Source organism: Pyrus communis, chromosome 10, assembly GCF_041283825.1.
Source record: "Pyrus communis isolate YQ-2024b chromosome 10, ASM4128382v1, whole genome shotgun sequence".
In the NCBI taxonomy this organism is placed as follows: Eukaryota; Viridiplantae; Streptophyta; class Magnoliopsida; order Rosales; family Rosaceae; genus Pyrus; species Pyrus communis.
Window position 1 is genome coordinate 16557920 of NC_142574.1, and position 24226 is coordinate 16582145.

Genomic DNA, 24226 nt, shown 5'->3' on the forward strand with positions numbered 1-24226 from the left:
GCTCGCCGTGGATCCAAGCATACCGTATATATGAGCTGGACCAAAACGAACTGAGAAAATGGCCGTGTGGTCACGCCCTTTTTTCATACTCATAGCCTTGGTTTTCTTCTTTGATACAAATCTTGAAGTCAACAAAGATGTTGCATTATTGCAATCCCATGATTGTCTAATGTTGTATAAAAGATGTTGCATTATTGCAATCCTAACTGTTACAGAGTAACCCCCTCTCCTCTGCAATTATCAGCAAAGAGAAGAGGAGAGAGAAAAAAAACTAGTCTCTTGTCTTCTTGAATTGCGTATTCTGATCTATATTCCCCTTCCCTTCTGTTGTGCGTTTATTTGAGGGGCACCTTGGGCTATATGTTTCCATACCTCTAAGAAAAAAGCCACAAACTACTGGACTTGCAACATTTCACCTCCCAGCTAGAACTAACTTTTGTAGATCAACTGTGGTACTTCTGTTCCATCTGGTGGCTATTTTTCAACTTCTTTTGCAGTGCTTATGCAGGTGAGTTTATAAGGCTCTGCCTCTTCCAGCATTTGAACCACCATTCTCATGGAGGGTCTTAGAACCGGCATCTTGGCAGTGCAGCGGACTGCGATGCTCAAAACATTGATGGCATCTTCTTTGAGATCGTCAGAAATGCTCGTGTCCACCAATTCAAGAACACTATCATCGCACTGCATTTTGCTGTATACCCAGCTCACAATATCATTGTTCTCTCCGAACACAGCCTCAACAGGCTTCTTCCCGGTGACCAACTCCATCAACACCACCCCGAAGCTATAAACGTCACTCTTCTCATTGATCTTGCAGGTATATGCATACTCTGAACAACCAAAACAAAAATAGATTTTATCAGATTTCAGTGTCAACTAAAATTGCCCGTTACAGTTTTACATTCTAATTCATGAAATAAACTATTTGTGAAGATGTGGGTGTAGCTGCATTGGCAACACCCAAGTTCGAATCTCCCTTCCTGCAATTTAGATTAGTTCAAAGTAAAACATCGGTTGTATGTCAATAATTACCTGGAGCTATGTACCCAAGTGTCCCAGCAATGACCTGAGTGCAATCTACACCAGCCTGCATAATCTTTGCGAGACCAAAATCAGCAATTCGTGGCTTCCAATCTCCATCCAGCAGAATATTACTAGACTTCACATCCCTGTGTATCACAGGTCTATGACTGCTACCATGGTGAAGATACTCCAACCCCCTCGCAGCCCCCACCGCAATCTCATACCTCACCTCCCACCCCATCTTCATCTTCTTACTTGTGTGCAGCTGATCATATAAGCTCCCGTTAGGAAAGTACTCGTAAACCAGAAGATTACTGTCCTCACTTGATATGCTGCAGTAAAGCTTCACCACATTCACATGCCTCAGAGAGCTCAGTGTAGCCACTTCTGAGTCATACTCTGATGACCCCGATTTAGACTTCTTCAAGATGGAAGCACTGCTTCGGTAGCTTTTTCTGTCACCTGAGTCTGAAGTGGTCCAAATGTGCTTTACAGCGAGTTCTTTCCCATCACTCAATACAACTTTGTATACATTCCCTGACCCTCCTTTGCCAATTAAGTTCTCAGCTTTCACCAAGTCTAAGATTTCCTTCTCTGTAAAGCTTAGCACATGGTACGGCTTCATAGTCCATGAATTGCTCTTCAATGGATGGTCAAGATTGCTCCTCCTCAGCTTCAAGAGCAAGAACAAACCGAGCAAAACAAGCACGACAAGTACTGAAGCAATGAAACTGGACAAGAATATCCGGGGTCGGCTAGAAGTGCCAGACTTGAAAGGACAAGACCTCACATTTTCCAAGTTCTGACTGCACAAACCCGGATTTCCATCAAAGCTTTCATTGAAGGCCTGAATTGACAATGCTTCGGGGATTCGACCAATCAACTGGTTATTTGTCAGATCAAGAAGGCTGAGCTTTAGGGACGACAAAGTAGCAGGAATTTCGTTGGAAAGCCGGTTTCCAGATAAGTTCAAGGAATTCAGATTATGCAATGATCCAAGACTTGATGGGATTTCGCCAGAAATAGAGTTGTGGGCAAGGTTTATTTCAGAAATACCGAAACATGAGCCTAATGATTCCGGCATAGTACCAGACAATATATTTTGGTCTAAATCAAGACTGCTTAATTTCTTCAAACTCCCAATTGTTTCTGGGATTTTCCCACTAAATTGGTTCACACTCATCTGAATAGTGATCAATGAGGTCGCTTCAGACAAAGCATCTGGCAATTCACCCGAAAATCGATTATTCGCTAAAAGCAATAGTGACAGAGAGTTTGCCTTACCAATTTCTGGTGCCAGAGGACCTTCAAACTGATTCATAGAAAGATCAATGACAACAACATTTGGCAAGCTCCATAATCCAGCAGGGATTGAACCCGAAAGCGAATTTTTACTCACACGAATCCGAACCAAAGACTTACAATTGGCATAGCTGTTAGGAATTCCACCTGTGAAATTGTTCTGCAGCAGGAGAAAATCGATCATTTTCCCATTGTTACACATTCCGGGCGGTATAGCACCAGTCAGATAGTTCTCCGACACGTCAATGTAAGCCAATCCCGCCCAAGAACCGAGCTTTTGAGGAAGAGCACCGGTGAGCTTGTTCCTGTAAAGTGAGAGCTCGGAAAGGTTCTTCAACTCCCCAAACTCCGCCGGAACCTCGCCTTCTAATCGGTTTTCGAACAAATGCAGAGACTCGAGCTTTGTCAAGAACCTCAGCTCAGAGAGGCCACCTTCAAGCTTGTTAGTTGAGGCATCAAAATTGACAAGGCTTGTGAGGTTGCCGAATCCAACAGGTATTTTTCCGGTCAGAAAGTTTCTGTAAAGCTCGAGCTGCCATAGCTTCCTGAGATTTGAAATTCCCTGGGGAATCTCTCCGGACAGTTGGTTGTCCGAAAGCTCGAGGTTTTCGAGCAGAGTGAGGTTTCCGATTCCATCTGGGATTTTTCCGGCGATGCTGCAATTGGAGAGGTACAACCAGTAAAGCTTATCAAGCCTCACAGTTTCTTCAGGAAATGAAGTTTGATCAAAAGGGTTGTCACCGAGGCTCAAGAAAGTTAACCTGGTCAGGTTCTCCAGGGATTTCCACGGAAATTTCCCGGAAAATCTGCTGCCATTGAGACTCAGGAGGGTTAATTTTGTTAAAGCAGACAAGTCAGGAACTTTTCCAGTAAACGAATTTTTACCCAAATCCAACTGCTCCAAGCTCGTGCAGTTTTTCAGGTCGTCCGTGAGGCTTCCGTACAAGCCATTGGATCCCAAAGAAAGCTTTTTTAACGATGGAAGCGAGCAGATTGCGTGCAGTGGAAGAAACCCAGAAAGGTTTTGCTGCGAGAGGTTGATTTGGGAGACGAGGCCGTCGGAGCCGCAGACGATGCCGCTGAAGTTGCAGACGCCATTTGGTGGTGCCCAAGAAGTGAAAAGACTTGGGTTTGAGTTTTCAAGGTATTGCTTGAGGTTTAAGAGCGGTTGAAGCTCGTCGGATGTGGATGGAGAAAACAGGGCGATGAAGAGGAAGAGCAGAGGGAGAAGGATGGTTGTCGTCGTCGGACGGAGTCTCTGCCTGAACGACATGACGTCCGGTGGAGGTGGTGGCCAAGGGGGAGGTGCCAGCTTTTGGTTATGGTGAAGTGAATGAAGTGGCTAGTCGGAAGTCGAGTGGGAAAAGGTCGCTTGGAATATGAGGTAATATGTTCACACTGATAGGGAATTCACGTGTTTAGTAAGCAGAGTGCGGGGGAAGAAAATTTCGGTACGTAAAGTAAGTTGAAGTTGGTATTAAATGCACATGCTTATCAGGAAAAGTAGAAGAAAATCAAATGTCTGATTTTTAGACAGACAGAGGCACAGACAGAATGCGGTCTACTACCCGGTAATGTTGACTGAGCTTCCCCCTTTCTGCCACGTAAACTGCCATGTCAGCACCCCCGGTAAATTACCTGGAAGCCTGCAAGGAATGCAACAACATATTATCACGTGAGCAATTTGTATGAAACAAATTTGTCGTTAGATGGCGTTTCAATTCAACAATGTGTTGTCATATTGAAAAAAAAAACTTGTATGTGACAATCTATTATTATGCAAAAAATATCACATAATGATGAATTTATTCTGTATAAGTCATTTTCATATAATCAGGCCTGTTGAAAATTCCACATGCGATGTTAGAGAAAAACATGCAGATAAGATTAAATAGCAAGTTGAAGTTGACAGAGTTGGATTCCTAGCTAGCTAATTGCAGTTGTATTTAGTTTACAATGATTAATTATAGTTCCAAAGTCTGTGAGTGGATGGCTGCATAAGTCCTTGTCTCCTCGGGTGTAGACGCAAAATGGACAATACAGTGTTGACCGTAAACACTACAAATGGTTTGAATCTTGCTAACGCTCAGCTAAGTCTTGAACCTTCGCGCTGGCCGTTCTCTCTCTCACTAGAAAAGGCACACATGTCATACTGGAAATTATATATTATAATATATAATTTTGTAATATATAATTTTAATAATTGAATGAAAAATAGTATTAATCATATTTCTTAGAACAGTTATGTTATTTAGGTGAATTTTTTTGTCAAATGATGTATACTTATAGACGAAAAGTTATATTTCTTTAACAAGAAGGACTTGAGTCCTTTATAAACTCATGAAACCATTATCATTAAGAATAGAAAATTAAAGTTAATTTTTACTCTTGAGAAATAGGGGTTTCCCAAGTTCGGAATATATAAAGTTCGCCAGAATCCGAAGATTGAAGTGTTTTGACTTCGGATTATAGATTGTTGAATCCTAGAAGATAGACGCCAACCGAACTACAAGCACAAGAGTAGAGACGAAATTCTGTCTTTAGGACATTGCATTTATACAAGCCTCAATCTCTAAGTTTGTTAGTATTTCTAACTTTCTCTCTAGTTGTTTATATTAATCTCATATATAATTGATGTTGTGAATTTCTTTATGATTATTATTATTGGAGTTCTTGTGTTATTTTCATATTTTCTATTATTGCTCCAACATATCATGCATTATTGAATTAAAACAACACATAGCGATAAATCAATTCTATATAAGTTGTTATTTTCTTTTACAGAAATAAAACTTGCATGACACCGATATTACACAATTTTGTGTCCATATATAGAGCCGGTATCATGATAGAATCTCACATTTTACAAATTATGAGTCAACATAATTGAATCTTAATTTCTCAAACACTAATGTGCCCGATATATTAATATCCATTTAAAACCATTCATGGGTTGTAAGACGTGCTTTCATCAACGATCATCTCCAACATAAATCTTAATTATGAGCTACCAACAAACGTAGGGTGAGACGTTTATTCACAAGGTAACAACCACAGATCTCTTATGATCTCTCTCCCGTGATACTTAAAACAAATACTAAGGTGCTTAATTTGCCAAATTAACTATTCCATTCATCATTTGCTCTTTCTGTTCGCATCTTATATCGGGTGAACTGTCAATTTTGTCCATAAATTATTACCTAGGTAAAAATTAGATTCCTAAACTATTTGTTTACTTAAAATAAGTCCGTAAATTCATTAAGAACTACTACTTTCATCCCTACTATTATATTCAAAGTTGTTCTATCTAGTTTTTCATCAACGTCACATGACACATTTTAAAGGATAACCTACAAGTCCAACATATTGTTTGCAAATCTAATTTCTAATTTACCCTCCAAAGTTAACTTTATACACTCTTTTTTGGAAAAGAAAATAGGTCTTTAAACTCATGAAAAATTACCAATCTACCTTTCAATGTGTATCACATACAAGTCATGTGACTTAAATTGACAAAAAAATATGAATAGAATAACTTCAAATGTAATATTAGGGATATAATTAGTAGAGCTTAATTAGTGTAAGGACTTTTCTGAAAAAATAGTTAAGGGACCTAATTTTCACTCGAGTACTAATACACAGACTAAGTCGGCACATAACTTTAATATATAAAACACTGAAACCCTAGTTTAATCATTTTTTCTTTTTTGTTCAAAAGCATCCTATGAGATCACGAAAGTTTGAGGAAATTGTAGAAATAGTCTAACAACTTTAACCCAATTGGAATAATGGTTCATCCACTAAAAATTCGTGACAAATTGTCTCTTAACTCATCAAAACGTGCAGTTATGGTTATTGTCGTCAACTCCATTAAAACTTACATCAAAATGAGCCACGTGTCATGCACATAAGACTGAATCAAGGAGAAAAGTATGGAAAGCTAAATGAGAAAGATCATAGAAATGGTCCCTCAACTTTAACTCAATTAGAGAAATGGTCATTCGACTTTAACCAATTGGAGAAATGGTCTCTATATTTTAACCCAATTGCGGCAATAGTCCTTCCAACATAATTCATTTTGACGGAATTCTTATGGAGTTGACAAAAATGATCATAACTGTACGTTTTGATGAGTTAAGAGATCAATGATTGTGAATTTTTAGTTAAGGGATTATTGTTCCAATAGAATTAAAGTTGGGAACCATTACTACAATTTTCTCCAAAAGTTTGATTTTTCTTTACAACTTTTTCTTTTATTTTTAATATTACGTAATATTATATAATACAAAAATGAGTAACTAGAATCGAATAATAGCATTGAAGCCATAGTCTATGAAGATATATTCGAATGACTAAATGATGTAATAGGAAACCATATAAAACACCAGCAGTCGAGTCAATTGACTAAGGAGTAAGCAAGGTGGAAGATTGGGTAACTAATTCAGTGAATGTAAGCTAATTAAGCATCAAGACCCCATAGAGTCAAAGAAAGACCAAACTTGTGGGTCCGTGTACCAACAACTTTTTGGTCACATTTGTTAAAGATTAAACAGAAAGGTCTAACAAAGTTTCATGATTTATACAGAGTAGTGTTATTTCCACCCTAATATTTTATTTTTCCACCAATTTTTTAATAAATTTTTTTAATTACAAGTTTGTTCATATGCAAAAAGACTGATAAGGACACTAATTATCTTATTTTGCTTAATTTTAAAAAAATAAAAGTTGGATGTGGGTGGTCATATTTTCATCTTATTTCATTCAAAGAAAGTAAAAAAATATCAATGGACTTAGAAGATGACTTTTTCATTGAACAGGTGGAAGATGACGTTTCTACAGAAGAGGTAGAAGATTATGTTTCCATTGAAAAGGTAGAAGAATAATTTGTGTGTAGGTCATTTGAATTTGCCCATCGTATTTTTGAATTTGTCATTGTCGAATTCTTTTGAATTTGGATACCTCTATCATTTCCATATGAATTTGCAAACCTTAGTGGTTTTATTTACATATTATTTGTTATATTTTTTAAGGGACAATTTTATAATTTTATATGTATGTATATATTAAAGGTTATTTTGGGAATAATAGTGGGTAGAGAAATAACATTTTAATTTTTTACCTTTTTAAGATGGGTGAAATTATAACATGTGTGGAAAAATAAGACAATGATGTAGGTTTAGTAGCTCTCTTTATATATTATGGACTTTATCAAATCATGCTTTAAATCTATCCCATGATCCCATCCCTCTTTGATGTCATATATTGTATAATTGTTTTTTTTTCCTTTTCCTTTTGATGTGTGTTTTTCTATCCGTCCCCTACTTTTGTAACAAAATGTTAAAAAAGAAAATATTAAAAAAAATTCCATAATTAATTGATCATGCACTTGTACATAGATGATTGAAAAATGTACATAAAACTTCAAAGTCAATGTCACCACCTAATTTTAACTCTACTCGCAAACATGAAAGAAATTATATTAGTTAGAGTGGATGTACTTCTTCTTATGTCTTTGAGTTTGAATCTTTTGCCAGCAACTTAGAAGGATATAAAATAGACTATGGCTTGTATTAAAAGATGTTAACTAAAATCAATTTTTCAATTGTATAAACACCAAATTATTTTTATTTAATTTTGAAGTGTGCATATTTGCCTATTTTTCCAGCCTCGTAAAAAAAAAACAATAATACTTAGACAAATTATGTGTAAATGCCACATCAATCAATAATATTATCTCATCAAATGACGGTCATATGCACCACATCATGTGATATTCAATCCTGATACAAAAGTACATTCTTCCTAACATTTTTTCTATAAAAGAAAATGATTTTTTTTTTTTCTCTTTTATGTGGAGCAGAAATTCTAGTGTGTTTGTTGCACTGGACTGTCTTGGACTGAACTAGCTTCAGGGACTAAGCTGGACTGACTTAAATTAGACTAAGCTAGACTAGCTTAGTGAAGTGTTTGTTGCAGTGTCGGATTAAGAAACAGGATAATGAAAACAGTACCATCACCAATTTGATGTTAGTTCTCCGACCGGATCGTTTCCATCTGAAGAAACACTTATGAACTTGTTCTAAGACCACAATGACAGTGTGTGACTGAGCTTACTAGTTACAGTGTGGCTATAGATTTGAAATATGTCAAATTTGCTACATCAATGGTCAGCCTGCAATCACTCTTAAATTAGATATGTCAAATTTGCATTAGATGTGAAGTGTGTACATATTTTTGTATAGAAGAATTTACAGCCCAATGCTCATGTAAGAATTTATAATTTTTCAACAGGGAAACCAGTAACAGGTTTTATCTCTGTAGCCAAATTGCGCAATTCGGCTACTTCTTCACTGTTGAGCCGCCATCTAAGTGCATCTGCGAATTCTGCAGCCTGTTCTGCGTTTTTGGCTCCTGGGATCGGCACAACGTTGTCCTGGGCTATCAACCAGTTTAGGACTACCTGTTAACAGTAACCTGACTCCCATTAAAACCCAGCAAAGAGAACAAACTATATTTACACATTTTAATACCCCAACACCTATTTCTACATTCCAGAATTCTTGCCTGATACATCAGTATGTAGTTTAATGATCTTATACGGAAAACATGAAACTACCAAGAGTTGGACTTCATGTATAAAAGACGGTGAAACAAAGAGTTTCTTTCAGCATGAACTGGAAGTTGCAACGGTATCTATGAAGCGTTTCATACTCGTAAAGGGTCCAAAATGGATTAACTACTAAAATACTGTACTTTTGGGGATATTTTCAGCCATGCTTCCACATAAATGAAGACTTTAGGACTTCTAATATGGAAAAGATAAAAGTTATTTAAAGTTAGAAGAGCATCAACAAACATGTGTGTTTGTTTTACTGTACTTTTCTCCTAATTCCTTGATCCGGTTCAGCAGAGATTGGAGCTGCAGATAACAGCAATATTTTAGCAAAACAATTTGGAACTTAATGTGTAGTGGGCTTTCAAAATATTGACTATGATTTACCTTTGAAAGAAATTCAGGAGTATAAATCTGTCTTCGAGGGCCAGTTGGGGGATTTTCAGGTGTATACTTTCTTGTAAGAGCACCTGCATATGCATTAATAGTAGAATGTCAATCTTCTCAATCTCTTTCACCCCTAGATTAGACAGACAAACTTTGACTGCTGTGGTAACCAATCTAGTAAGATCTGAAATTAAAGGTCGTAATCGTTGTAGCAGGGTTGTGCAGAGATTCAAGTAATAACATAAGATCCAAACAGACATCTTTTTATCAAGAATCCAGATTTTTTTTTATGTTTTAGAATAACTACATCCCCTTTGTTTTGTTAAAAACTAAATATTTTACCCGAAAACCAGATGTTTGGAATTTTTTGTAAGGTATTACAGCCATTCACCAACTATTGAACGGCAGTTGAATTCACATTAAAGCTTTACCATGCAAGATCGCCATTCGCCAACTACCTAGTGGTAGTTGAATTCAACAAAAGAAAAATACAAGCAAGATGCTGAAAAGATAAAGCACATGAATGCAAAAGATGTACATAATTTTATTTTCTTCACTGTTTCATTTAGGCATATAGTTGGAAGGTGATAGCCTGAAAGGTGAGCCTTTATGTACACAACTAAAGTCCATAACTATCATGAAACATAAAATAAATAAGATCATAAAGTTGAAGTTAAGAACTGCTTGACAAGGAATGCTCGAAAATTCGAAATTTCACAATAAAAGGCTGACTGAGAAAAGTGAGCAAGTATGCTTTCTCCCAAGTCCTAACTTGGCAATGTTTAAGATCGCACGGAGGGGTCTTAAATACTGTAAAATAAGAAGACATTATTTCTCTTAAGCTAACATATCGAGTGATGATGAGAATATGGTAAGAAAACACAAGGTTCCAACTTCACCTTGAGCAATAGGCGAATAGGCAATCAAAGTGATCCCAAGTTCATCACAGGTAGACTTCACTCCATTCTCTTCTGGTGCCCTGTATATGAGGCTGTAATTCACTTGATTTGATGCTAGTGGGATACCTCTCTTTTGAAGTTTTGCGTGTGCCTCACGCAATCGCTTTTCTGAAATAACGAACTTTATACGTCATGTTCTGGTTAGGAGCATCTATGATAGAAATTTTTTCCATGATTTGAACTGCTAATTTTAACCAACAATAAATAGATAAAAGATAGAAGTATACCGCTGTAGTTGGAAACACCAACAGCCTTCACAAGGCCCAGCTCAATAGCATCTCCAAGACCATCGAGATACCCTGAAAATTGATTTCCCAAATACACCTCTTCAGAAACAAAATGTAAATAATGTAACCTCCTAATTATATTAGATGGACAAATTTATTCAAATTTCCAAAAGTCGGAAAGTACTTTTCTAAAAGTGAGGTTTCTGAAGTTTTAGAACTCCAAACTTCAAAGAAATTTGGAGGGGCGGAGACAAAGATTTGTGGGAAATTAATGAGGAGTGAAAGAAGTAGTTTGTGATGGTTGGGTGAAGAATTGAATAGTGAAAAGCTGGCACCGATGATTTTGGAGTGAAGAGGGACATGGTCTTCGGAGTGTACACGTTCGTCTTCATTTTTCAGGTTCCATGAAATATGGACGGCTGGAATTGCATGAGCCATCAGTATCAAGTGACGAGACTTTAACTGAGTTCACATCACCCGACCAAAAGAAGACTACTTGGGGGATAGATGCTCTGGAAGAACACTGCAGGATTTAGTAACAGGATGACTGTTTGATCCACAAGCAAGCTTTAATGGTAAGATTCAGTTGCGATGCTATGCAACATCCCTTTACAACAGCAATTACAAATCGAAGAAATATGAAAATGGCATAAAATGTGAAAACCCCAAATTCTAATCTCAATTTGACCCTAAAAATCAAAACCCTAATTTGTTCAGGAGCAGAGGTCTATTATTGAAAATCTCTCAAACCCAAAACACCTAATCAAATAAAGCCCAGTAATATCACGATCTGCAAAACAAATCGAAGAAATAATGTCGGATTCCAAGTTTACCAGACAAGAGGAGCAGATGAGGGCGAGCAGGATGTAGCCGAGGGCGAGCAGGATGCAGAGATGAGGATGAGGAGAACGACGATGAGGTAGCAGGGCGCCGACGACACTCTCTCGTAGGATGAGCAAGGTTCTCTCTCACAGGAGTGCAGGAGGTCTTACGAGTCCTGGGGCTTTTCGGGTGCTTCGCTAAGAACTCCAAGCGAGGGGTTTAATCCGAGTCCGATCTAATCCCATTAAACCTAATTTTTGTGCATACCAAACATCAAACTACACTAGCGATAGGTGTAGTCTAATCCAGTCTCAAACAAGGTCAAATAAACACTTTTGGCTACCTTAAGTTTCACTGGACTGGACTATTTCGGTAGGATTATTATTTTGTGTTTGGTGCAAGTCGGGATTGAGTTTAATGGGATTAAGCCGGACTCGTGCAGACTAAATCCTTCGTTAGCTGGGCTTAGTGAGAGCCGAAAGGATGGGATTGCTAGTCCCGTTTCCTCGCTTTGCTTCGCCTCGCCCCAAGCCTGAGAACTTGCCCTCCCACTGTCTCTCTCCCCACCTCCCTCTCGTCTGTCCAAAAGATCTTCAAGCAAGAATTTCCAGGTCTACAAGAATCCCCAAGTCTGCACCTGGATTTGATAGAAACGATTCAAACGAATCTAAAAAGTCCAAGTCTGCAAAACTTGATTTGCAAGTATTTTCCCTTTTTCTGGGTTTTCTAATTGATTTTTCTGGGATTGAATTTTTCTAGGTTTTCAATTCATTTTTTCTGGGATTCGGTTTTCCTTCCGAGTGGAATCCCTAATTGGGTTTCTGAATTTTGAACAGAATAAACGGTTCTGGGTTGGGCACTCTGCGTTTTGTCTCAAAGGATTACAACTACGGAGGATTTCAAAGTATTTGATGGATGGTCGAGAAGGAATTTGTTGTTGTTATTGAAGAGCTATTCGGCTACAAATCTTCAAGTAACTACTTGAGCAGAAAATAAACAGAGGACTTATGAAGGAGGTGAACTCTCATATATCAGGAAAATGATTATGTGAATTGGGTTGGATTTGTGAGTTGTCTGTGAAATACCAAATTGAAGGATTTGATTTTTCTAGGATATTAGAGCTTTTGAGCAATTTGGAGTGGTTGAGCAAATTGAATGATTTCATTTAGTTCTACTTTTTCTAGGATAACAAATTGAAGAATTTGGTTAATTATGCAGAAACTTTCATGTTGGGGTTCACTTTCATTAGATGAGAATATTTTGTTACAGATCATGGGTTTTTTTTTTTTTTTTTTTTTTTTTTTGTGTCATTATTTTGCTCCTAGTTCGATATTGCACCAAACGCTTCATTAAGTTAGTCCAGCTTAATCTAGTTTAAGATAATCCAGCTTAGTCCTTGAAACTAGTCCAGTCTAAGATAGTCCGGTGCAACAAACGCACCCATAGTCTAATAGACCTTATAGCATAGTGTAGTGTAGTCCAGTCCAGTTCCAGTTAAGAAGGTCAAACAAACACCCCTAGAGTCTAATGGACCTCATAACATAGTTATTCTGTGCTATTGGACAAACCAAAATCCAGCATATATTCCTTTCTGGGTTGCTTTTTGTTCCAAGAATGGGAGAGCCAAGCCACATCAGCACATGAGTATAAACCAGTCTGGATCAAACTCATACGGAAGTTATTGGTTCAAATTTTGTGAGAGCCACATTTGAGAAAAGTGGATAGGATCTCAGCTCATGGACGCATTGCAAGGATCTCAGCTCATCTGTTTCCTCCAAATTCCCAGGTTTTCCCTATTGGGGTTTTCCTTGTTTCTTGACAAAGCGATATTCTAAACTGATTTAATGTACATAGATAAGATTCAAACTTGGGTGAAAGAGAGTGCACACTGCCCTAACCAATTGGCCTAATCCAACTCTGGTTTTCCTTTGGCTTCATAAAAATGCATTACGTGACTTGAGATAACTTATTTTCCGATGCACTGTTTCATAAAAAAAAAAAACTTGTAACTTGTTGATGAAGGAGCAATTAGTATCATAAATTAACATTCAGTTTATTTGAAATTTATGATGAAAATTTGTTTAGGGGCTAATTTTTTTAGTTACTGAAAATTCAAAGCTACTTTCTTTAGTTTTCAAAATTTGGCTCAAACGGTCCCTTAATGTCATTTTGTTTGACGTGGTGGTGGATGAAGGTGGAGGATGGTTCTACTTTGAGTAGAGCTGACTGCAGAGCCAAGGGCGGAGCACCGGGCTTTAAAGTGGCAATTGTGGGTGCTGCTGGAGGCATTGGCCAACCTCTTGCAATGCTGATGAAGATGAACCCACTGGTTTCAGTTCTTCATCTCTATGACGACGTTAATGCCCCCGGTGTCACGCTGACATTAGTCACATGGATACCGGTTGCTGTGGTAATGGTATGAATTCTTCATTAACTTTACTTTTCTCGCTATTTTTGGACAAAAATGTCATTACAATCTATAAAATTGTATGATTCCTAGTTAATGACAATGGGGCTTAAGTTATGATGTTGATGTTTGTAAGGTATGGAAGCATTCAAATGAGAACCTAACCTGAGATACTAAATTTAAATCTTGTATAGGAACCGTTCGATTTGATATGAACGAATAAGATATACAGTTTAGTTAAGTTGATGCGAGTCATCTTAGTCATCCATATCTGATTTAATAGCGCGCTGATGAACAATTCTTGAAGTTAAGTTTTTAGATCAAATTGTAACCACTGAGAAAGTATCATCCTTGGAGTTTAGGTGTGCGGTTTCTTAGGGCAGCCACAGCTGGAGAGCGCTCTCACGGGCATAGACCTTGTGATCATACCCACCGTTGTTCCAAGGAAGCCTGGAATGACAAGGGACGATCTCTTCAACATCAACGCCGGAATTGTCAGGACCATCTGTGAAGGCATTGCAAAAGCCTGTCCTAAGGCAGTTGTTAACTTAATCGGTAATCCAGTGAACTCTACAGTTCCTATTGCAGCAGAGGTTTTCAAGAAAGCCGGCACTTATGACCCAAAGCGACTTCTAGGAGTCACAATGCTCGATGTTGTGAGAGCAAATACTTTTGTTGTAAGTACTAGTCGAACAAGTTTCTGTGTTTCCTATCATTTATGTTCGTGGTTTTTTCATTTTCCGCTTGCGTAATTTCCTTGCAGGCGGAAGTTCTTGGACTTGATCCTAGGGAAGTTGATGTTCCAGTTATTGGTGGTCATGCAGGAGTGACCATTTTGCCGCTTCTGTCACAGGTTGTATAGAATGATACAAGTTTCAGCACCTTTAGTTTTTTTTTTTCTTATCTTGCCTTCAAAATAAATGGGCTGCCGCACAAGCGTGCAAAATTCAAAAGACGGTGTGTCTGTGTATGCAGGTCAAGCCTCCTTGCTTCTTCACCAAGGAAGAAACAGAATACCTAACAAACCGGATTCAAAACGGTGGAACAGAAGTTGTTGAGGTCATGCCTCTTAGCTTGTGAATTATGAATCTGGTTTGACGCATATTGTTCTTCCATGTTACTGTTGAGTCCAGGGGTTGTTCTTGTGTGTTGGTTCTTCAACAAAATCTTATTCGCAATTTTGCAGGCAAAAGCTGGGGCCGGTTCGGCAACACTGTCAATGGTTATTCGTTCAAATTCCTCAATCGTATACACATTATTTCTTTTTGGGATTAGATTACCGAGTCTTGGAATTCACTAAAACAATCTGCAGGCATATAGTGGAATTTGCGTATGCATGCCTCCGTGGCTTGAGAGGAGATGCTGGTGTTGTCGAATGCACTTTTGTTGCCTCTGAGGTACTCTGTTCTAGCCTTATTGTGCATAGGCCTGGCAATTTCTGACACAACCCGATAACCCGACACGACACGACACGGAATTAACAGGTGTTTGGGTCGACACGATAACGAATCGGGTCTTATCGGGTAACCCGATAAGCACCTGTTAAGATAACGGGTTGGGTCGGGTATACACGTGGGTAAACACGATACACGATAAGCAGAATATTATTTTTATAATTTTATAACCCTAAAAAAATACTGTAATAATTATATACATTAATTTTACAATTTTATACCCCTAAAAATTATAATAAATAAATATATATATATTAAATTAACTATAAAATTTATAATTATTATAATTATTATATATACTATAATAATTATACCCCCAAAATATTAAGTCTATCTATACTAATTATATATATATATATATATTAAATTTTATAAAAACTATAATGCATATTAATTAATAATTTAATATGCATGAATCATGATCATGCATTTGCCAACTTGCCGCCCTTTTTGAAAAAAAAAATGGAGGGAAAATGAAAATGTTAAAAAAAGTTGAAAATAAAACAAAAAAGTGAGGGAATTAGGGAAAGATGTTGGAGGGAAAAGTGAAAATGATAAGAAAAAGTTGAAAAGGAAACAAAAAAAAGAGGGAAAAATGAAAATTAATAGAAGTAGTGAGAAATTTTTTTTTTTTTTTTTAAGTTATTAACTTTTTATCACACACATGACTTTCATGACATATCTCACTATTTTTATAATGACACACGTGACACGTGATGTATGTACTATTCCGTGTACCAGTCAATTATAATTTATACGTACAAAATAAATAGATTTAAATCTACTTAATAAATATATATATACACACACACACACACGGAACTTGATTGATGGCATACGAATTCTCCAAAACTAATTTCAACGATCTCAACCGTCAAACTTGTTTGTATATGCTTTGAGATCACATCAACAAAAAATCATAAAAAATAAACATTCAGAGATCAAGTAACGGGACAAAGTTTTTCAACGGTTATAAACGAAACATCACGATTTAACGGTTATTTTAACTCTGATTTTGATGATTTTTTATAACTACACTCCTTGACCCTATATGAATACAATGAATGAATTCGATCTTCAATTTAAAATATTTACACAAGTGGATACCACAAAATCTTTTGTTATACTTAATGAAAGTATAAATAAACTCTAAGTGTTAGTCAATCTATCGTTTTACGAATTCTCAAAAACTAATTTCAATGATCCAAACCGTCAAAATTGTTTGTATATGCTTGGAGATCACATCAGCAAAAAATCACAAAAAAAAAACATTCAGAGATCAAGTAACGGGACAAAGCTTTTCAACGGTTATAAACGAAAAATCACGATTTAACGGTTATTTTAACTCCGATTTTGATGATTTTTTATAACTACACTCCTTGACCCTATATGAATATAATGAATGAATTCGATCTTCAATTTAAAATATTTACACAAGTGGATACCACAAAATCTTATGTTATACTTAATAAAAGTATAAATAAACTCTAAGTGTTAGTCAATCTATCGTTTTACGAATTCTCCAAAACTAATTTCAACGATCCAAACCGTTGTTTGTATATGCTTGGAGATCACATCAGCAAAAAATCACAAAAAAAAAAACATTCAAAGATCAAGTAACGGGACAAAGCTTTTCAACGGTTATAAACGAAAAATCACGATTTAACGGTTATTTTAACTCCGATTTTGATGATTTTTTATAACTACACTCCTTGACCCTATATGAATACAATGAATGAATTTGATCTTCAATTTAAAATATTTACACAAGTGGATACCACAAAATCTTATGTTATACTTAATGAAAGTATAAATAAACTCTAAGTGTTAGTCAATCTATCGTTTTACGAATTCTCCAAAACTAATTTCAACGATCCAAACCGTCAAAATTGTTTGTATATGCTTGGAGATCACATCAGCAAAAAATCACAAAAAAAAAACATTCAGAGATCAAGTAACGGGACAAAGCTTTTCAACGGTTATAAACGAAAAATCACGATTTAACGGTTATTTTAACTCCGATTTTGATGATTTTTTATAACTACACTCCTTGACCCTATATGAATACAATGAATGAATTCGATCTTCAATTTAAAATATTTACACAAGTGGATACCACAAAATCTTTTGTTATACTTAATGAAAGTATAAATAAACTCTAAGTGTTAGTCAATCTATCGTTTTACGAATTCTCCAAAACTAATTTCAACGATCCAAACCGTCAAAATTGTTTGTATATGCTTGGAGATCACATCAGCAAAAAATCACAAAAAAAAAAACATTCAGAGATCAAGTAACGGGACAAAGCTTTTCAACGGTTATAAACGAAAAATCACGATTTAACGGTTATTTTAACTCCGATTTTGATGATTTTTTATAACTACACTCCTTGACCCTATATGAATACAATGAATGAATTCGATCTTCAATTTAAAATATTTACACAAGTGGATACCATAAAATCTTATGTTATACTTAATAAAAGTATAAATAAACTCTAAGTGTTAGTCAATCTATCGTTTTACGAATTCTCCAAAACTAATTTCAACGATCCAAACCGTCAAAATTGTTCGTATATGCTTGGAGATCACATCAGCAAAAAGTCACAAAAAAAAAACATTCAAAGATCAAGTAACGGGACAAAGCTTTTCAACGGTTATAAACGAAAAATCACGATTTAACGGTTATTTTAACTCCGATTTTGATGATTTTTTATAACGACACTCCTTGACCCTATATGAATACAATGAATGAATTCGATCTTCAATTTAAAATATTTACACAAGTGGATACCACAAAATCTTATGTTATACTTAATGAAAGTATAAATAAACTCTAAGTGTTAGTCAATCTATCGTTTTACGAATTCTCCAAAACTAATTTCAACGATCCAAACCGTCAAAATTGTTTGTATATGCTTGGAGATCACATCATCAAAAAATCACAAAAAAAAAACATTCAAAGATCAAGTAACGGGACAAAGCTTTTCGACGGTTATAAACGAAAAATCACGATTTAACGGTTATTTTAACTCCGATTTTGATGATTTTTTATAACTACACTCCTTGACCCTATATGAATACAATGAATGAATTCGATCTTCAATTTAAAATATTTACACAAGTGGATACCACAAAATCTTTTGTTATACTTAATGAAAGTATAAATAAACTCTAAGTGTTAGTCAATCTATCGTTTTACGAATTCTCCAAAACTAATTTCAACGATCCAAACCGTCAAAATTGTTTGTATATGCTTGGAGATCACATCAACAAAAAATCACAAAAAAAAAAACATTCAGAGATCAAGTAACGGGACAAAGCTTTTCAACGGTTATAAATGAAAAATCACGATTTAACGGTTATTTTAACTCCGATTTTGATGATTTTTTATAACTACACTCCTTGACCCTATATGAATACAATGAATGAATGCGATCTTCAATTTAAAATATTTACACAAGTGGATACCACAAAATCTTTTGTTATACTTAATGAAAGTATAAATAAACTCTAAGTGTTAGTCAATCTATCGTTTTACGAATTCTCCAAAACTAATTTCAACGATCCAAACCGTCAATATTGTTTGTATATGCTTGGAGATCATATCAGCAAAAAATCACAAAAAAAAAACATTCAGAGATCAAGTAACGGGACAAAGCTTTTCGACGGTTATAAACGAAAAATCAAGATTTAACGGTTATTTTAACTCTGATTTTGATGAATTTTAACAGCTACACTCCTTGACCATATATGAATACAAAGAATGAATTTGATCTTCAATTTAAAATATTTACACTAGTGGAATTTATATACTTAATAAAAGTATGAATCAACTATAATATTAATAATTATATACATTTAATATTTGTAATAGATTAGTAGTGTATGTATTATTTTTTTTATTAGGCTTTCATTTTCAAGTGTAGATATAGTACTTGAACGAGAAATGTTTTAATGTTTTCAAGTAATATTTATGTCGCAATGTGTGGTATGTGCAAATTGTAAAAAAATATTTTTTTTTTCTTAACGGGTCATAACGGGTCATAACGGGTCGGGTCATTTTACCCGTTGGGTAAAGTGACACGACCTGTTAAGGACCCGTTAAGATAACGGGTGTGACACGACACGACCCGTTAAGATAACAGGTGTTACACGAAAACGACACGAACACGACAGACACGACCCGTTTGCCAGGCCTAATTTGTGCGTCAACGTTGTCTTAAAATCAAGTTCTGAACTTCTAATAACCAAGCACAACGCTTAATCTTTGTGGCAGGTAACCGAACTTCCTTTCTTCGTAACCAAGGTTCGGCTTGGTCGTAGCGGAGCCGAGGAAATCTACCAACTCGGGCCTCTGAATGAGTATGAGAGGTAAAACAGTTATTAATTATGCACACTCCACAATTGTGCCGCTGCAAAATAGCATAGAACAACCTAAACATTCTTCATGGTTCATCCGTAGGATCCGATTAGAGGAGTTAGCAGCAAGCATCCAGAAGGGGGTTTCGTTCATCAAGAAGTAAAATTTAGTAAATTCTCGAGTTTCCTACAGAGATATGTAAATAATATATGCAAAATTCAAGTCTTTACTGAATTTTCATAAATTAATTTACACCCTCAGTAACTTCATTACATAAATTTTTACAGTAGTATCACCGGACCTCATCTAAATCATCCCCATGTTTCAAGAAAAAGAAAGTACAAAATCATTATATCTTTACACTTCCAGATTTTGTATCAGCAAACCCTAAACCGAAAAACTTTACAAGGTATAGGGGCTCGCCGGAGGATGAATGATGGGGACTGTGGACATGGAGACATTCCCCAAGAGCTCACTCGGTGCCATGGTGTCCTCCACTGACACAGGGTTAACCGGAACCACTCTCTCCGGTATGATTTTATCACCCTCAACCTTAGCAAGCACCTCAAAATGCATCCTCAAGGTCTCAGGCTTTGTCCTCCACTCTGGGAAACCTTTCAAATCAATCCCGTCTTCTTCTTTGAGCTTCTTTTCCACCCCAAACCCGATCTTCAAAAACGTCTGTGCAGACACATCTGCCTTCAATAATTTGAAGGATCCTTTCTTATTGGCCTTAGGACCCAAAACAGATGCAAGTAGAGACTCGAAACCCACCAAGTTAGGATTCGAGCCATTGACGGAAGCAAGGGGCCAGACTGTGCTGAAGTAGCTTGGGGTTAAAATGGCCTTGGTCTCTTGGTTTTGCAGCTCAACGGAAATGGGCCTGGTGTTGGATGGGGAGGACAACTCCACAAGCCCTGGGGCAAGGTGCTTAAGCTTGAGCTTGTTGTTCACAGAGGGAGAGGTTGATGACGGTGATGTGAGGGAAGTCGGACCAACAATGCGGAGAGACAACAACGGAGATGACTGGGTTCGAGAAGCATGGCGCAGCCATTCAGCCAAGGTCATAAGACCAGAAGCAAACCCATTGCTGGTTGGCAATGGGAGCTGAAGAGGGTGGCGTAGGCTCACAGACCTCGCACCCTTCACTGTGACCACAGCTCCTTCTGCTAACATCACCTTCTTCAACACACCAGCATCCACATCATGCTGCATAGCATTCAACATATCAGTTCCGAAACTCCCAAATTTCAACCCAAATCAGCTGGTCACCTTGCATTTTTGGTTTCATCATTTTAATTTTGTCAATCATATATTTCAAATTAAGACCAAGTTATAACTTTTACTGTTTCATCGAATAAATGACTGATTGCTATTGTAATGTTTTCGTGCCACCAAAATCGGTGAGAATCCAATCTCGAATTTAATTCCAACTAAACATGTTTCATCTATTCAAATCACCCCCAAAATCTAATTATTTCTAAAACAATAAGAATCTCACATGCGTATGTTTTGATAAACAAATTCATCAAAAGTATTTGATGAGTAGTTCTATCTCATCTAACTCACATTGACTATAGCGGATTAGCTCGAGTTCGAATCCCCTCTCCATATTTTGAATTAGTTTCAGACTATTGCTTGTATGAAAAATTAAAAAACTTGGGCTAACGATTCAAAATTTAATAGCCGAATACTTACAGGGAGCGAAATCCTCATGTCTTTGGCGTCCTGAATCCAGAGCTCCATGGGCCCAGCCAGCTGAAATGGAGCCAAAACCGGAGGCAACCCACCACCCGATTTGCCTTTCTGGACCAACCCATTTTCGTCCTCGACCCGAAAAATGGGCAAATCGACGTAATCCCAGCGGTCGACGTCCTCCAGAAGCTTGAAAGGTAGGACCTTGTTGTCGACCTCCACGTCGAACTCGTACGCCACCGAATGCCCCACCTGCGCGTCCCTCAAATCGAACCCCGACACCTTCAGATCCTCCGCCTGAAACCCTAATCCCTTCACGATCGCCTCCTTCAAATCCTGCAAATCAACCAACCAAATCTCAATCAATCAATCAACCAATCCGAAACCAAAAAAATCCAATTGCAGAGAGAGAGAGAGAGAGAGAGAGAGAGAGGGCGTACGGAGATGGCTCTGGAGGTGGCGTAGGGAGGGCGGAGCTCCGACGAGGAAATCAGAGAGAGAGAAGACGGTAGGAATTGTGCCGTTAGGAGGAGCAGAAACAGCGGTTTGAGAGCCATTTTTTTTGGATTTGGAATTTTTGGAAGAATCGGAACTGTGATGTTGGGATTTTGGGGATGAAATCGGTGGTGGGTTTGATTTGGATTTTGGATTCTGGGGTTTAACTTTTATTGATTGGGGAAAGTGGGGGCGTTTTTTCTCGGGATTGTTCCTATTTTCCTAATTTTCTTTGGGAAAATTTGAGCGGTGCAGAATCTAGAGGGTGATGACGTGGAGAAAACGGACCAATGGGAAGGGAGGAAGTTATGTCAAGGGCGTGCGTGATTGGCTGCGATTTGGTCCGCGTGTTTCGCGGGTTTTCTTTGCTTGGGTTCAGGTTGGTAATACCGTTACGGAAAAATAAACCGCGTCGTTCCAAGTTGACGGAGAACGACGTCGTTTCTTGATGGATAACGAACTGCATCACTAGACCATGCTGTCCGAATTTTTGAAAAATAATTTTTCTTAACTGCTAAAAAAAGAATCCGCCTATTCAAAACCAATAACGAACAATATCGTACTTTAAAAAAAAAAAAAATTATAGTGTATCTAGGGATATCTTGAAATATTCATAAGTTAAATATTATCCTATTAGAGTTGTAATCCTATTAGGGTAATGATTTAAACTATCCTACTATACATATCTTTCTCCTCTCTATTACCGTCTGCCCTTTCTCCTCTCTATTCCTAAATATAATTCATTAAATTAGGTCTACAACACTTTATCAACACACTCTTACTAGAAGCTAAAGAACTGAAGGATCATGGAGGAGGTTTTCTTCTACAACATCAAAAGCTCAATTATTTTCTGCCAATCGGGTTCTTTTAAAATAAATTAAGATATTTGAAACAACCTTGAAGCATGAAAACATTTCTCATGATGTATGAACCTCCTATATTTATATTTTCCTTTCAATTATATATATTGCATATGTGTTCATATATTTGTCAATATATATATATATATATATATATATATATATATATTTGTTCATGCATTACGCAATTATGCTTTGTGGAATTTGCGAGTCAAATCATCGAAATTAATTTAGAAGCAATTAGGTTTTTAAACAAAAAAAAAAAAAAGTTCAAATCTAGGATTTTTTTCTCGCTGCACCGTCAATGACACCGACGAATGCCAGCTGGCCTGCAATCATGCCGTGATTGGAACGACATTGTTCTTATGTTTGACCCATACAGCAGCCCTTTGGGCTTTGCTGCATGCATTGGACAGCCATACCGAAAGCCTGGTTTAGGTTTATGAAACAGGCCCGCAACCCTAGCCTACTCTAGCACAAGCTTTGCTGGCCTCTCTATATCATAGCCCATCCATAAAGCCAGCTTCTATTAGGCTTTGTAGCTCCTCAACCCAATACCACAACAAGCCAACCTTTGTGGCTGAGCTTGCCCAGAAACGACCCACAAGGAAACCAGCTCTTGCTGGGCTTTGTGCACACCCATCTCAAGCCAGCCCCATGCAGACATGTCTCCAGCTCCTTTTGTGGCCCAATACCAACAACTTGGCTGCTGGGCTTTACCCCAGACCCACAATTCATGGTCTGCATCCATGACTTGGGCTACTTTGTAGCCAACCCGTGGCCCAATATCCCTTTAGGGCCTTGACTCATACACAACAGCTAGCCCACCGAATTGGGCTGTGATTTTTTTTCGAACCCAATACTATTTTTTAGCATTCCCACTTCTTAACTATACTTCTATAATTACCTATTAAGCTAATAGTAACCCGAATGTTATTATTTTGTTTCTACGATCAAACTTGAATGGTTGCGATATATTGAATTAATTAAAGTGACCAGCAGTCCATTAATTTGACAATTAATCTAAAATTATTGGCCTGAAGCTCACTTTTTGGCAATTAATGATTCAATAAATTATTTCATTTCTTTGAACTGTTGACTATCTTTCATAGTCCCGATGCACTCACACTTGATTCTCCTAAGGCCTACCGCTACCCAACCTCACTCATCGTTACAATTGGTTACTGGATACGAGCCTGACATCTCCCATTTACGTGTATTTAGGTGCGCAGTCTGTGTGCCAATAGAGCCGCCACTACGTACCAAAATGGGTCCTCAAAGAAAATTGGGAATCTATGTCGGTTATGATTCACTATCAATTATTCACAACTTAGAGCCCTTGACATGAGATCTCTTTACCACAAGTTTTTTGAGTTGTCACTTCGATGAGACAGTTTTCTCGTAATTAGGGGGAGATAAGATCACTAACGTTCCTGTAGAACGCAGTGAATTGTCGTGGATTACTCCCACTATGTCTCATTTAGATCTCCACACTCTTCAGTCTGAAATTGAAGTGCGACGCATTCTAGATCTTTAGAGCATTGCTCAAAGCATGTTGAATACTCTTACAGATCTAGCAAAGGTAACGAGATACACATATACCTGCTGCAAATGCACATG

The 24226-nt window shown here is 37.1% G+C and overlaps 4 protein-coding genes across 4 annotated transcripts; 1 reads left to right on the forward strand and 3 right to left on the reverse strand.

Annotated features, from left to right (window-relative positions):
* Positions 1-51: 51 nt before the first annotated feature.
* On the reverse strand, positions 52-4104 carry LOC137729387 (receptor-like protein kinase 7). Its single transcript, XM_068468333.2, has 2 exons — positions 1033-4104; positions 52-830 (listed from the first exon to the last, which is right to left on the reverse strand). The coding sequence occupies exons 1-2, from the start codon at positions 3596-3598 to the stop codon at positions 475-477; spliced, it is 2922 nt and encodes a 973-aa protein (XP_068324434.2). The 5' UTR covers positions 3599-4104; the 3' UTR covers positions 52-474.
* Positions 4105-8509: 4405 nt separating this feature from the next.
* LOC137728227 (putative oxidoreductase At1g06690, chloroplastic) lies at positions 8510-12777 on the reverse strand. Its single transcript, XM_068467074.2, has 8 exons — positions 12774-12777; positions 11951-11970; positions 11345-11537; positions 10512-10583; positions 10225-10392; positions 9326-9408; positions 9182-9244; positions 8510-8785 (listed from the first exon to the last, which is right to left on the reverse strand). Exons 1-8 carry the CDS (start codon positions 12775-12777, stop codon positions 8600-8602), a joined length of 789 nt encoding a protein of 262 aa, XP_068323175.2. The 3' UTR covers positions 8510-8599.
* A 717-nt stretch (positions 12778-13494) lies between these two features.
* Positions 13495-19911, forward strand: LOC137729137 (malate dehydrogenase, glyoxysomal-like). The gene is made up of 6 exons (XM_088678405.1): positions 13495-13749; positions 14103-14417; positions 14504-14593; positions 14716-14799; positions 14927-15137; positions 19473-19911. Exons 1-5 carry the CDS (start codon positions 13495-13497, stop codon positions 15038-15040), a joined length of 858 nt encoding a protein of 285 aa, XP_088534531.1. The 3' UTR covers positions 15041-15137; positions 19473-19911.
* On the reverse strand, positions 19765-21962 carry LOC137729135 (protein TUNICAMYCIN INDUCED 1). The gene is made up of 3 exons (XM_068467978.2): positions 21692-21962; positions 21255-21587; positions 19765-20765 (listed from the first exon to the last, which is right to left on the reverse strand). Exons 1-3 carry the CDS (start codon positions 21806-21808, stop codon positions 19959-19961), a joined length of 1257 nt encoding a protein of 418 aa, XP_068324079.2. The 5' UTR covers positions 21809-21962; the 3' UTR covers positions 19765-19958.
* Positions 21963-24226: the final 2264 nt, after the last annotated feature.

Coding starts and splice junctions, on each gene's coding strand:
- LOC137729387 (XM_068468333.2), bottom strand. CDS start 3,598: ATGTCGTTCAGGCAGAGACTCCGTCCGACGACGACAACCATCCTTCTC. Junction 831..1,032: donor ACTTGGGTACATAGCTCCAG/GTAATTATTGAC, acceptor TTGGTTGTTCAG/AGTATGCATATACCTGCAAG.
- LOC137728227 (XM_068467074.2), bottom strand. Junction 11,538..11,950: donor GTGCAGACTTGGGGATTCTT/GTAGACCTGGAA, acceptor CCTCGCTTGGAG/TTCTTAGCGAAGCACCCGAA. Junction 9,245..9,325: donor CTCCTGAATTTCTTTCAAAG/GTAAATCATAGT, acceptor TGTTATCTGCAG/CTCCAATCTCTGCTGAACCG.
- LOC137729137 (XM_088678405.1), top strand. CDS start 13,495: ATGTCATTTTGTTTGACGTGGTGGTGGATGAAGGTGGAGGATGGTTCT. Junction 14,594..14,715: donor TTTTGCCGCTTCTGTCACAG/GTTGTATAGAAT, acceptor CTGTGTATGCAG/GTCAAGCCTCCTTGCTTCTT. Junction 14,800..14,926: donor GTGGAACAGAAGTTGTTGAG/GTCATGCCTCTT, acceptor GCAATTTTGCAG/GCAAAAGCTGGGGCCGGTTC.
- LOC137729135 (XM_068467978.2), bottom strand. CDS start 21,808: ATGGCTCTCAAACCGCTGTTTCTGCTCCTCCTAACGGCACAATTCCTA. Junction 21,588..21,691: donor CCACCTCCAGAGCCATCTCC/GTACGCCCTCTC, acceptor GTTGATTTGCAG/GATTTGAAGGAGGCGATCGT. Junction 20,766..21,254: donor ACATGAGGATTTCGCTCCCT/GTAAGTATTCGG, acceptor AATGCTATGCAG/CATGATGTGGATGCTGGTGT.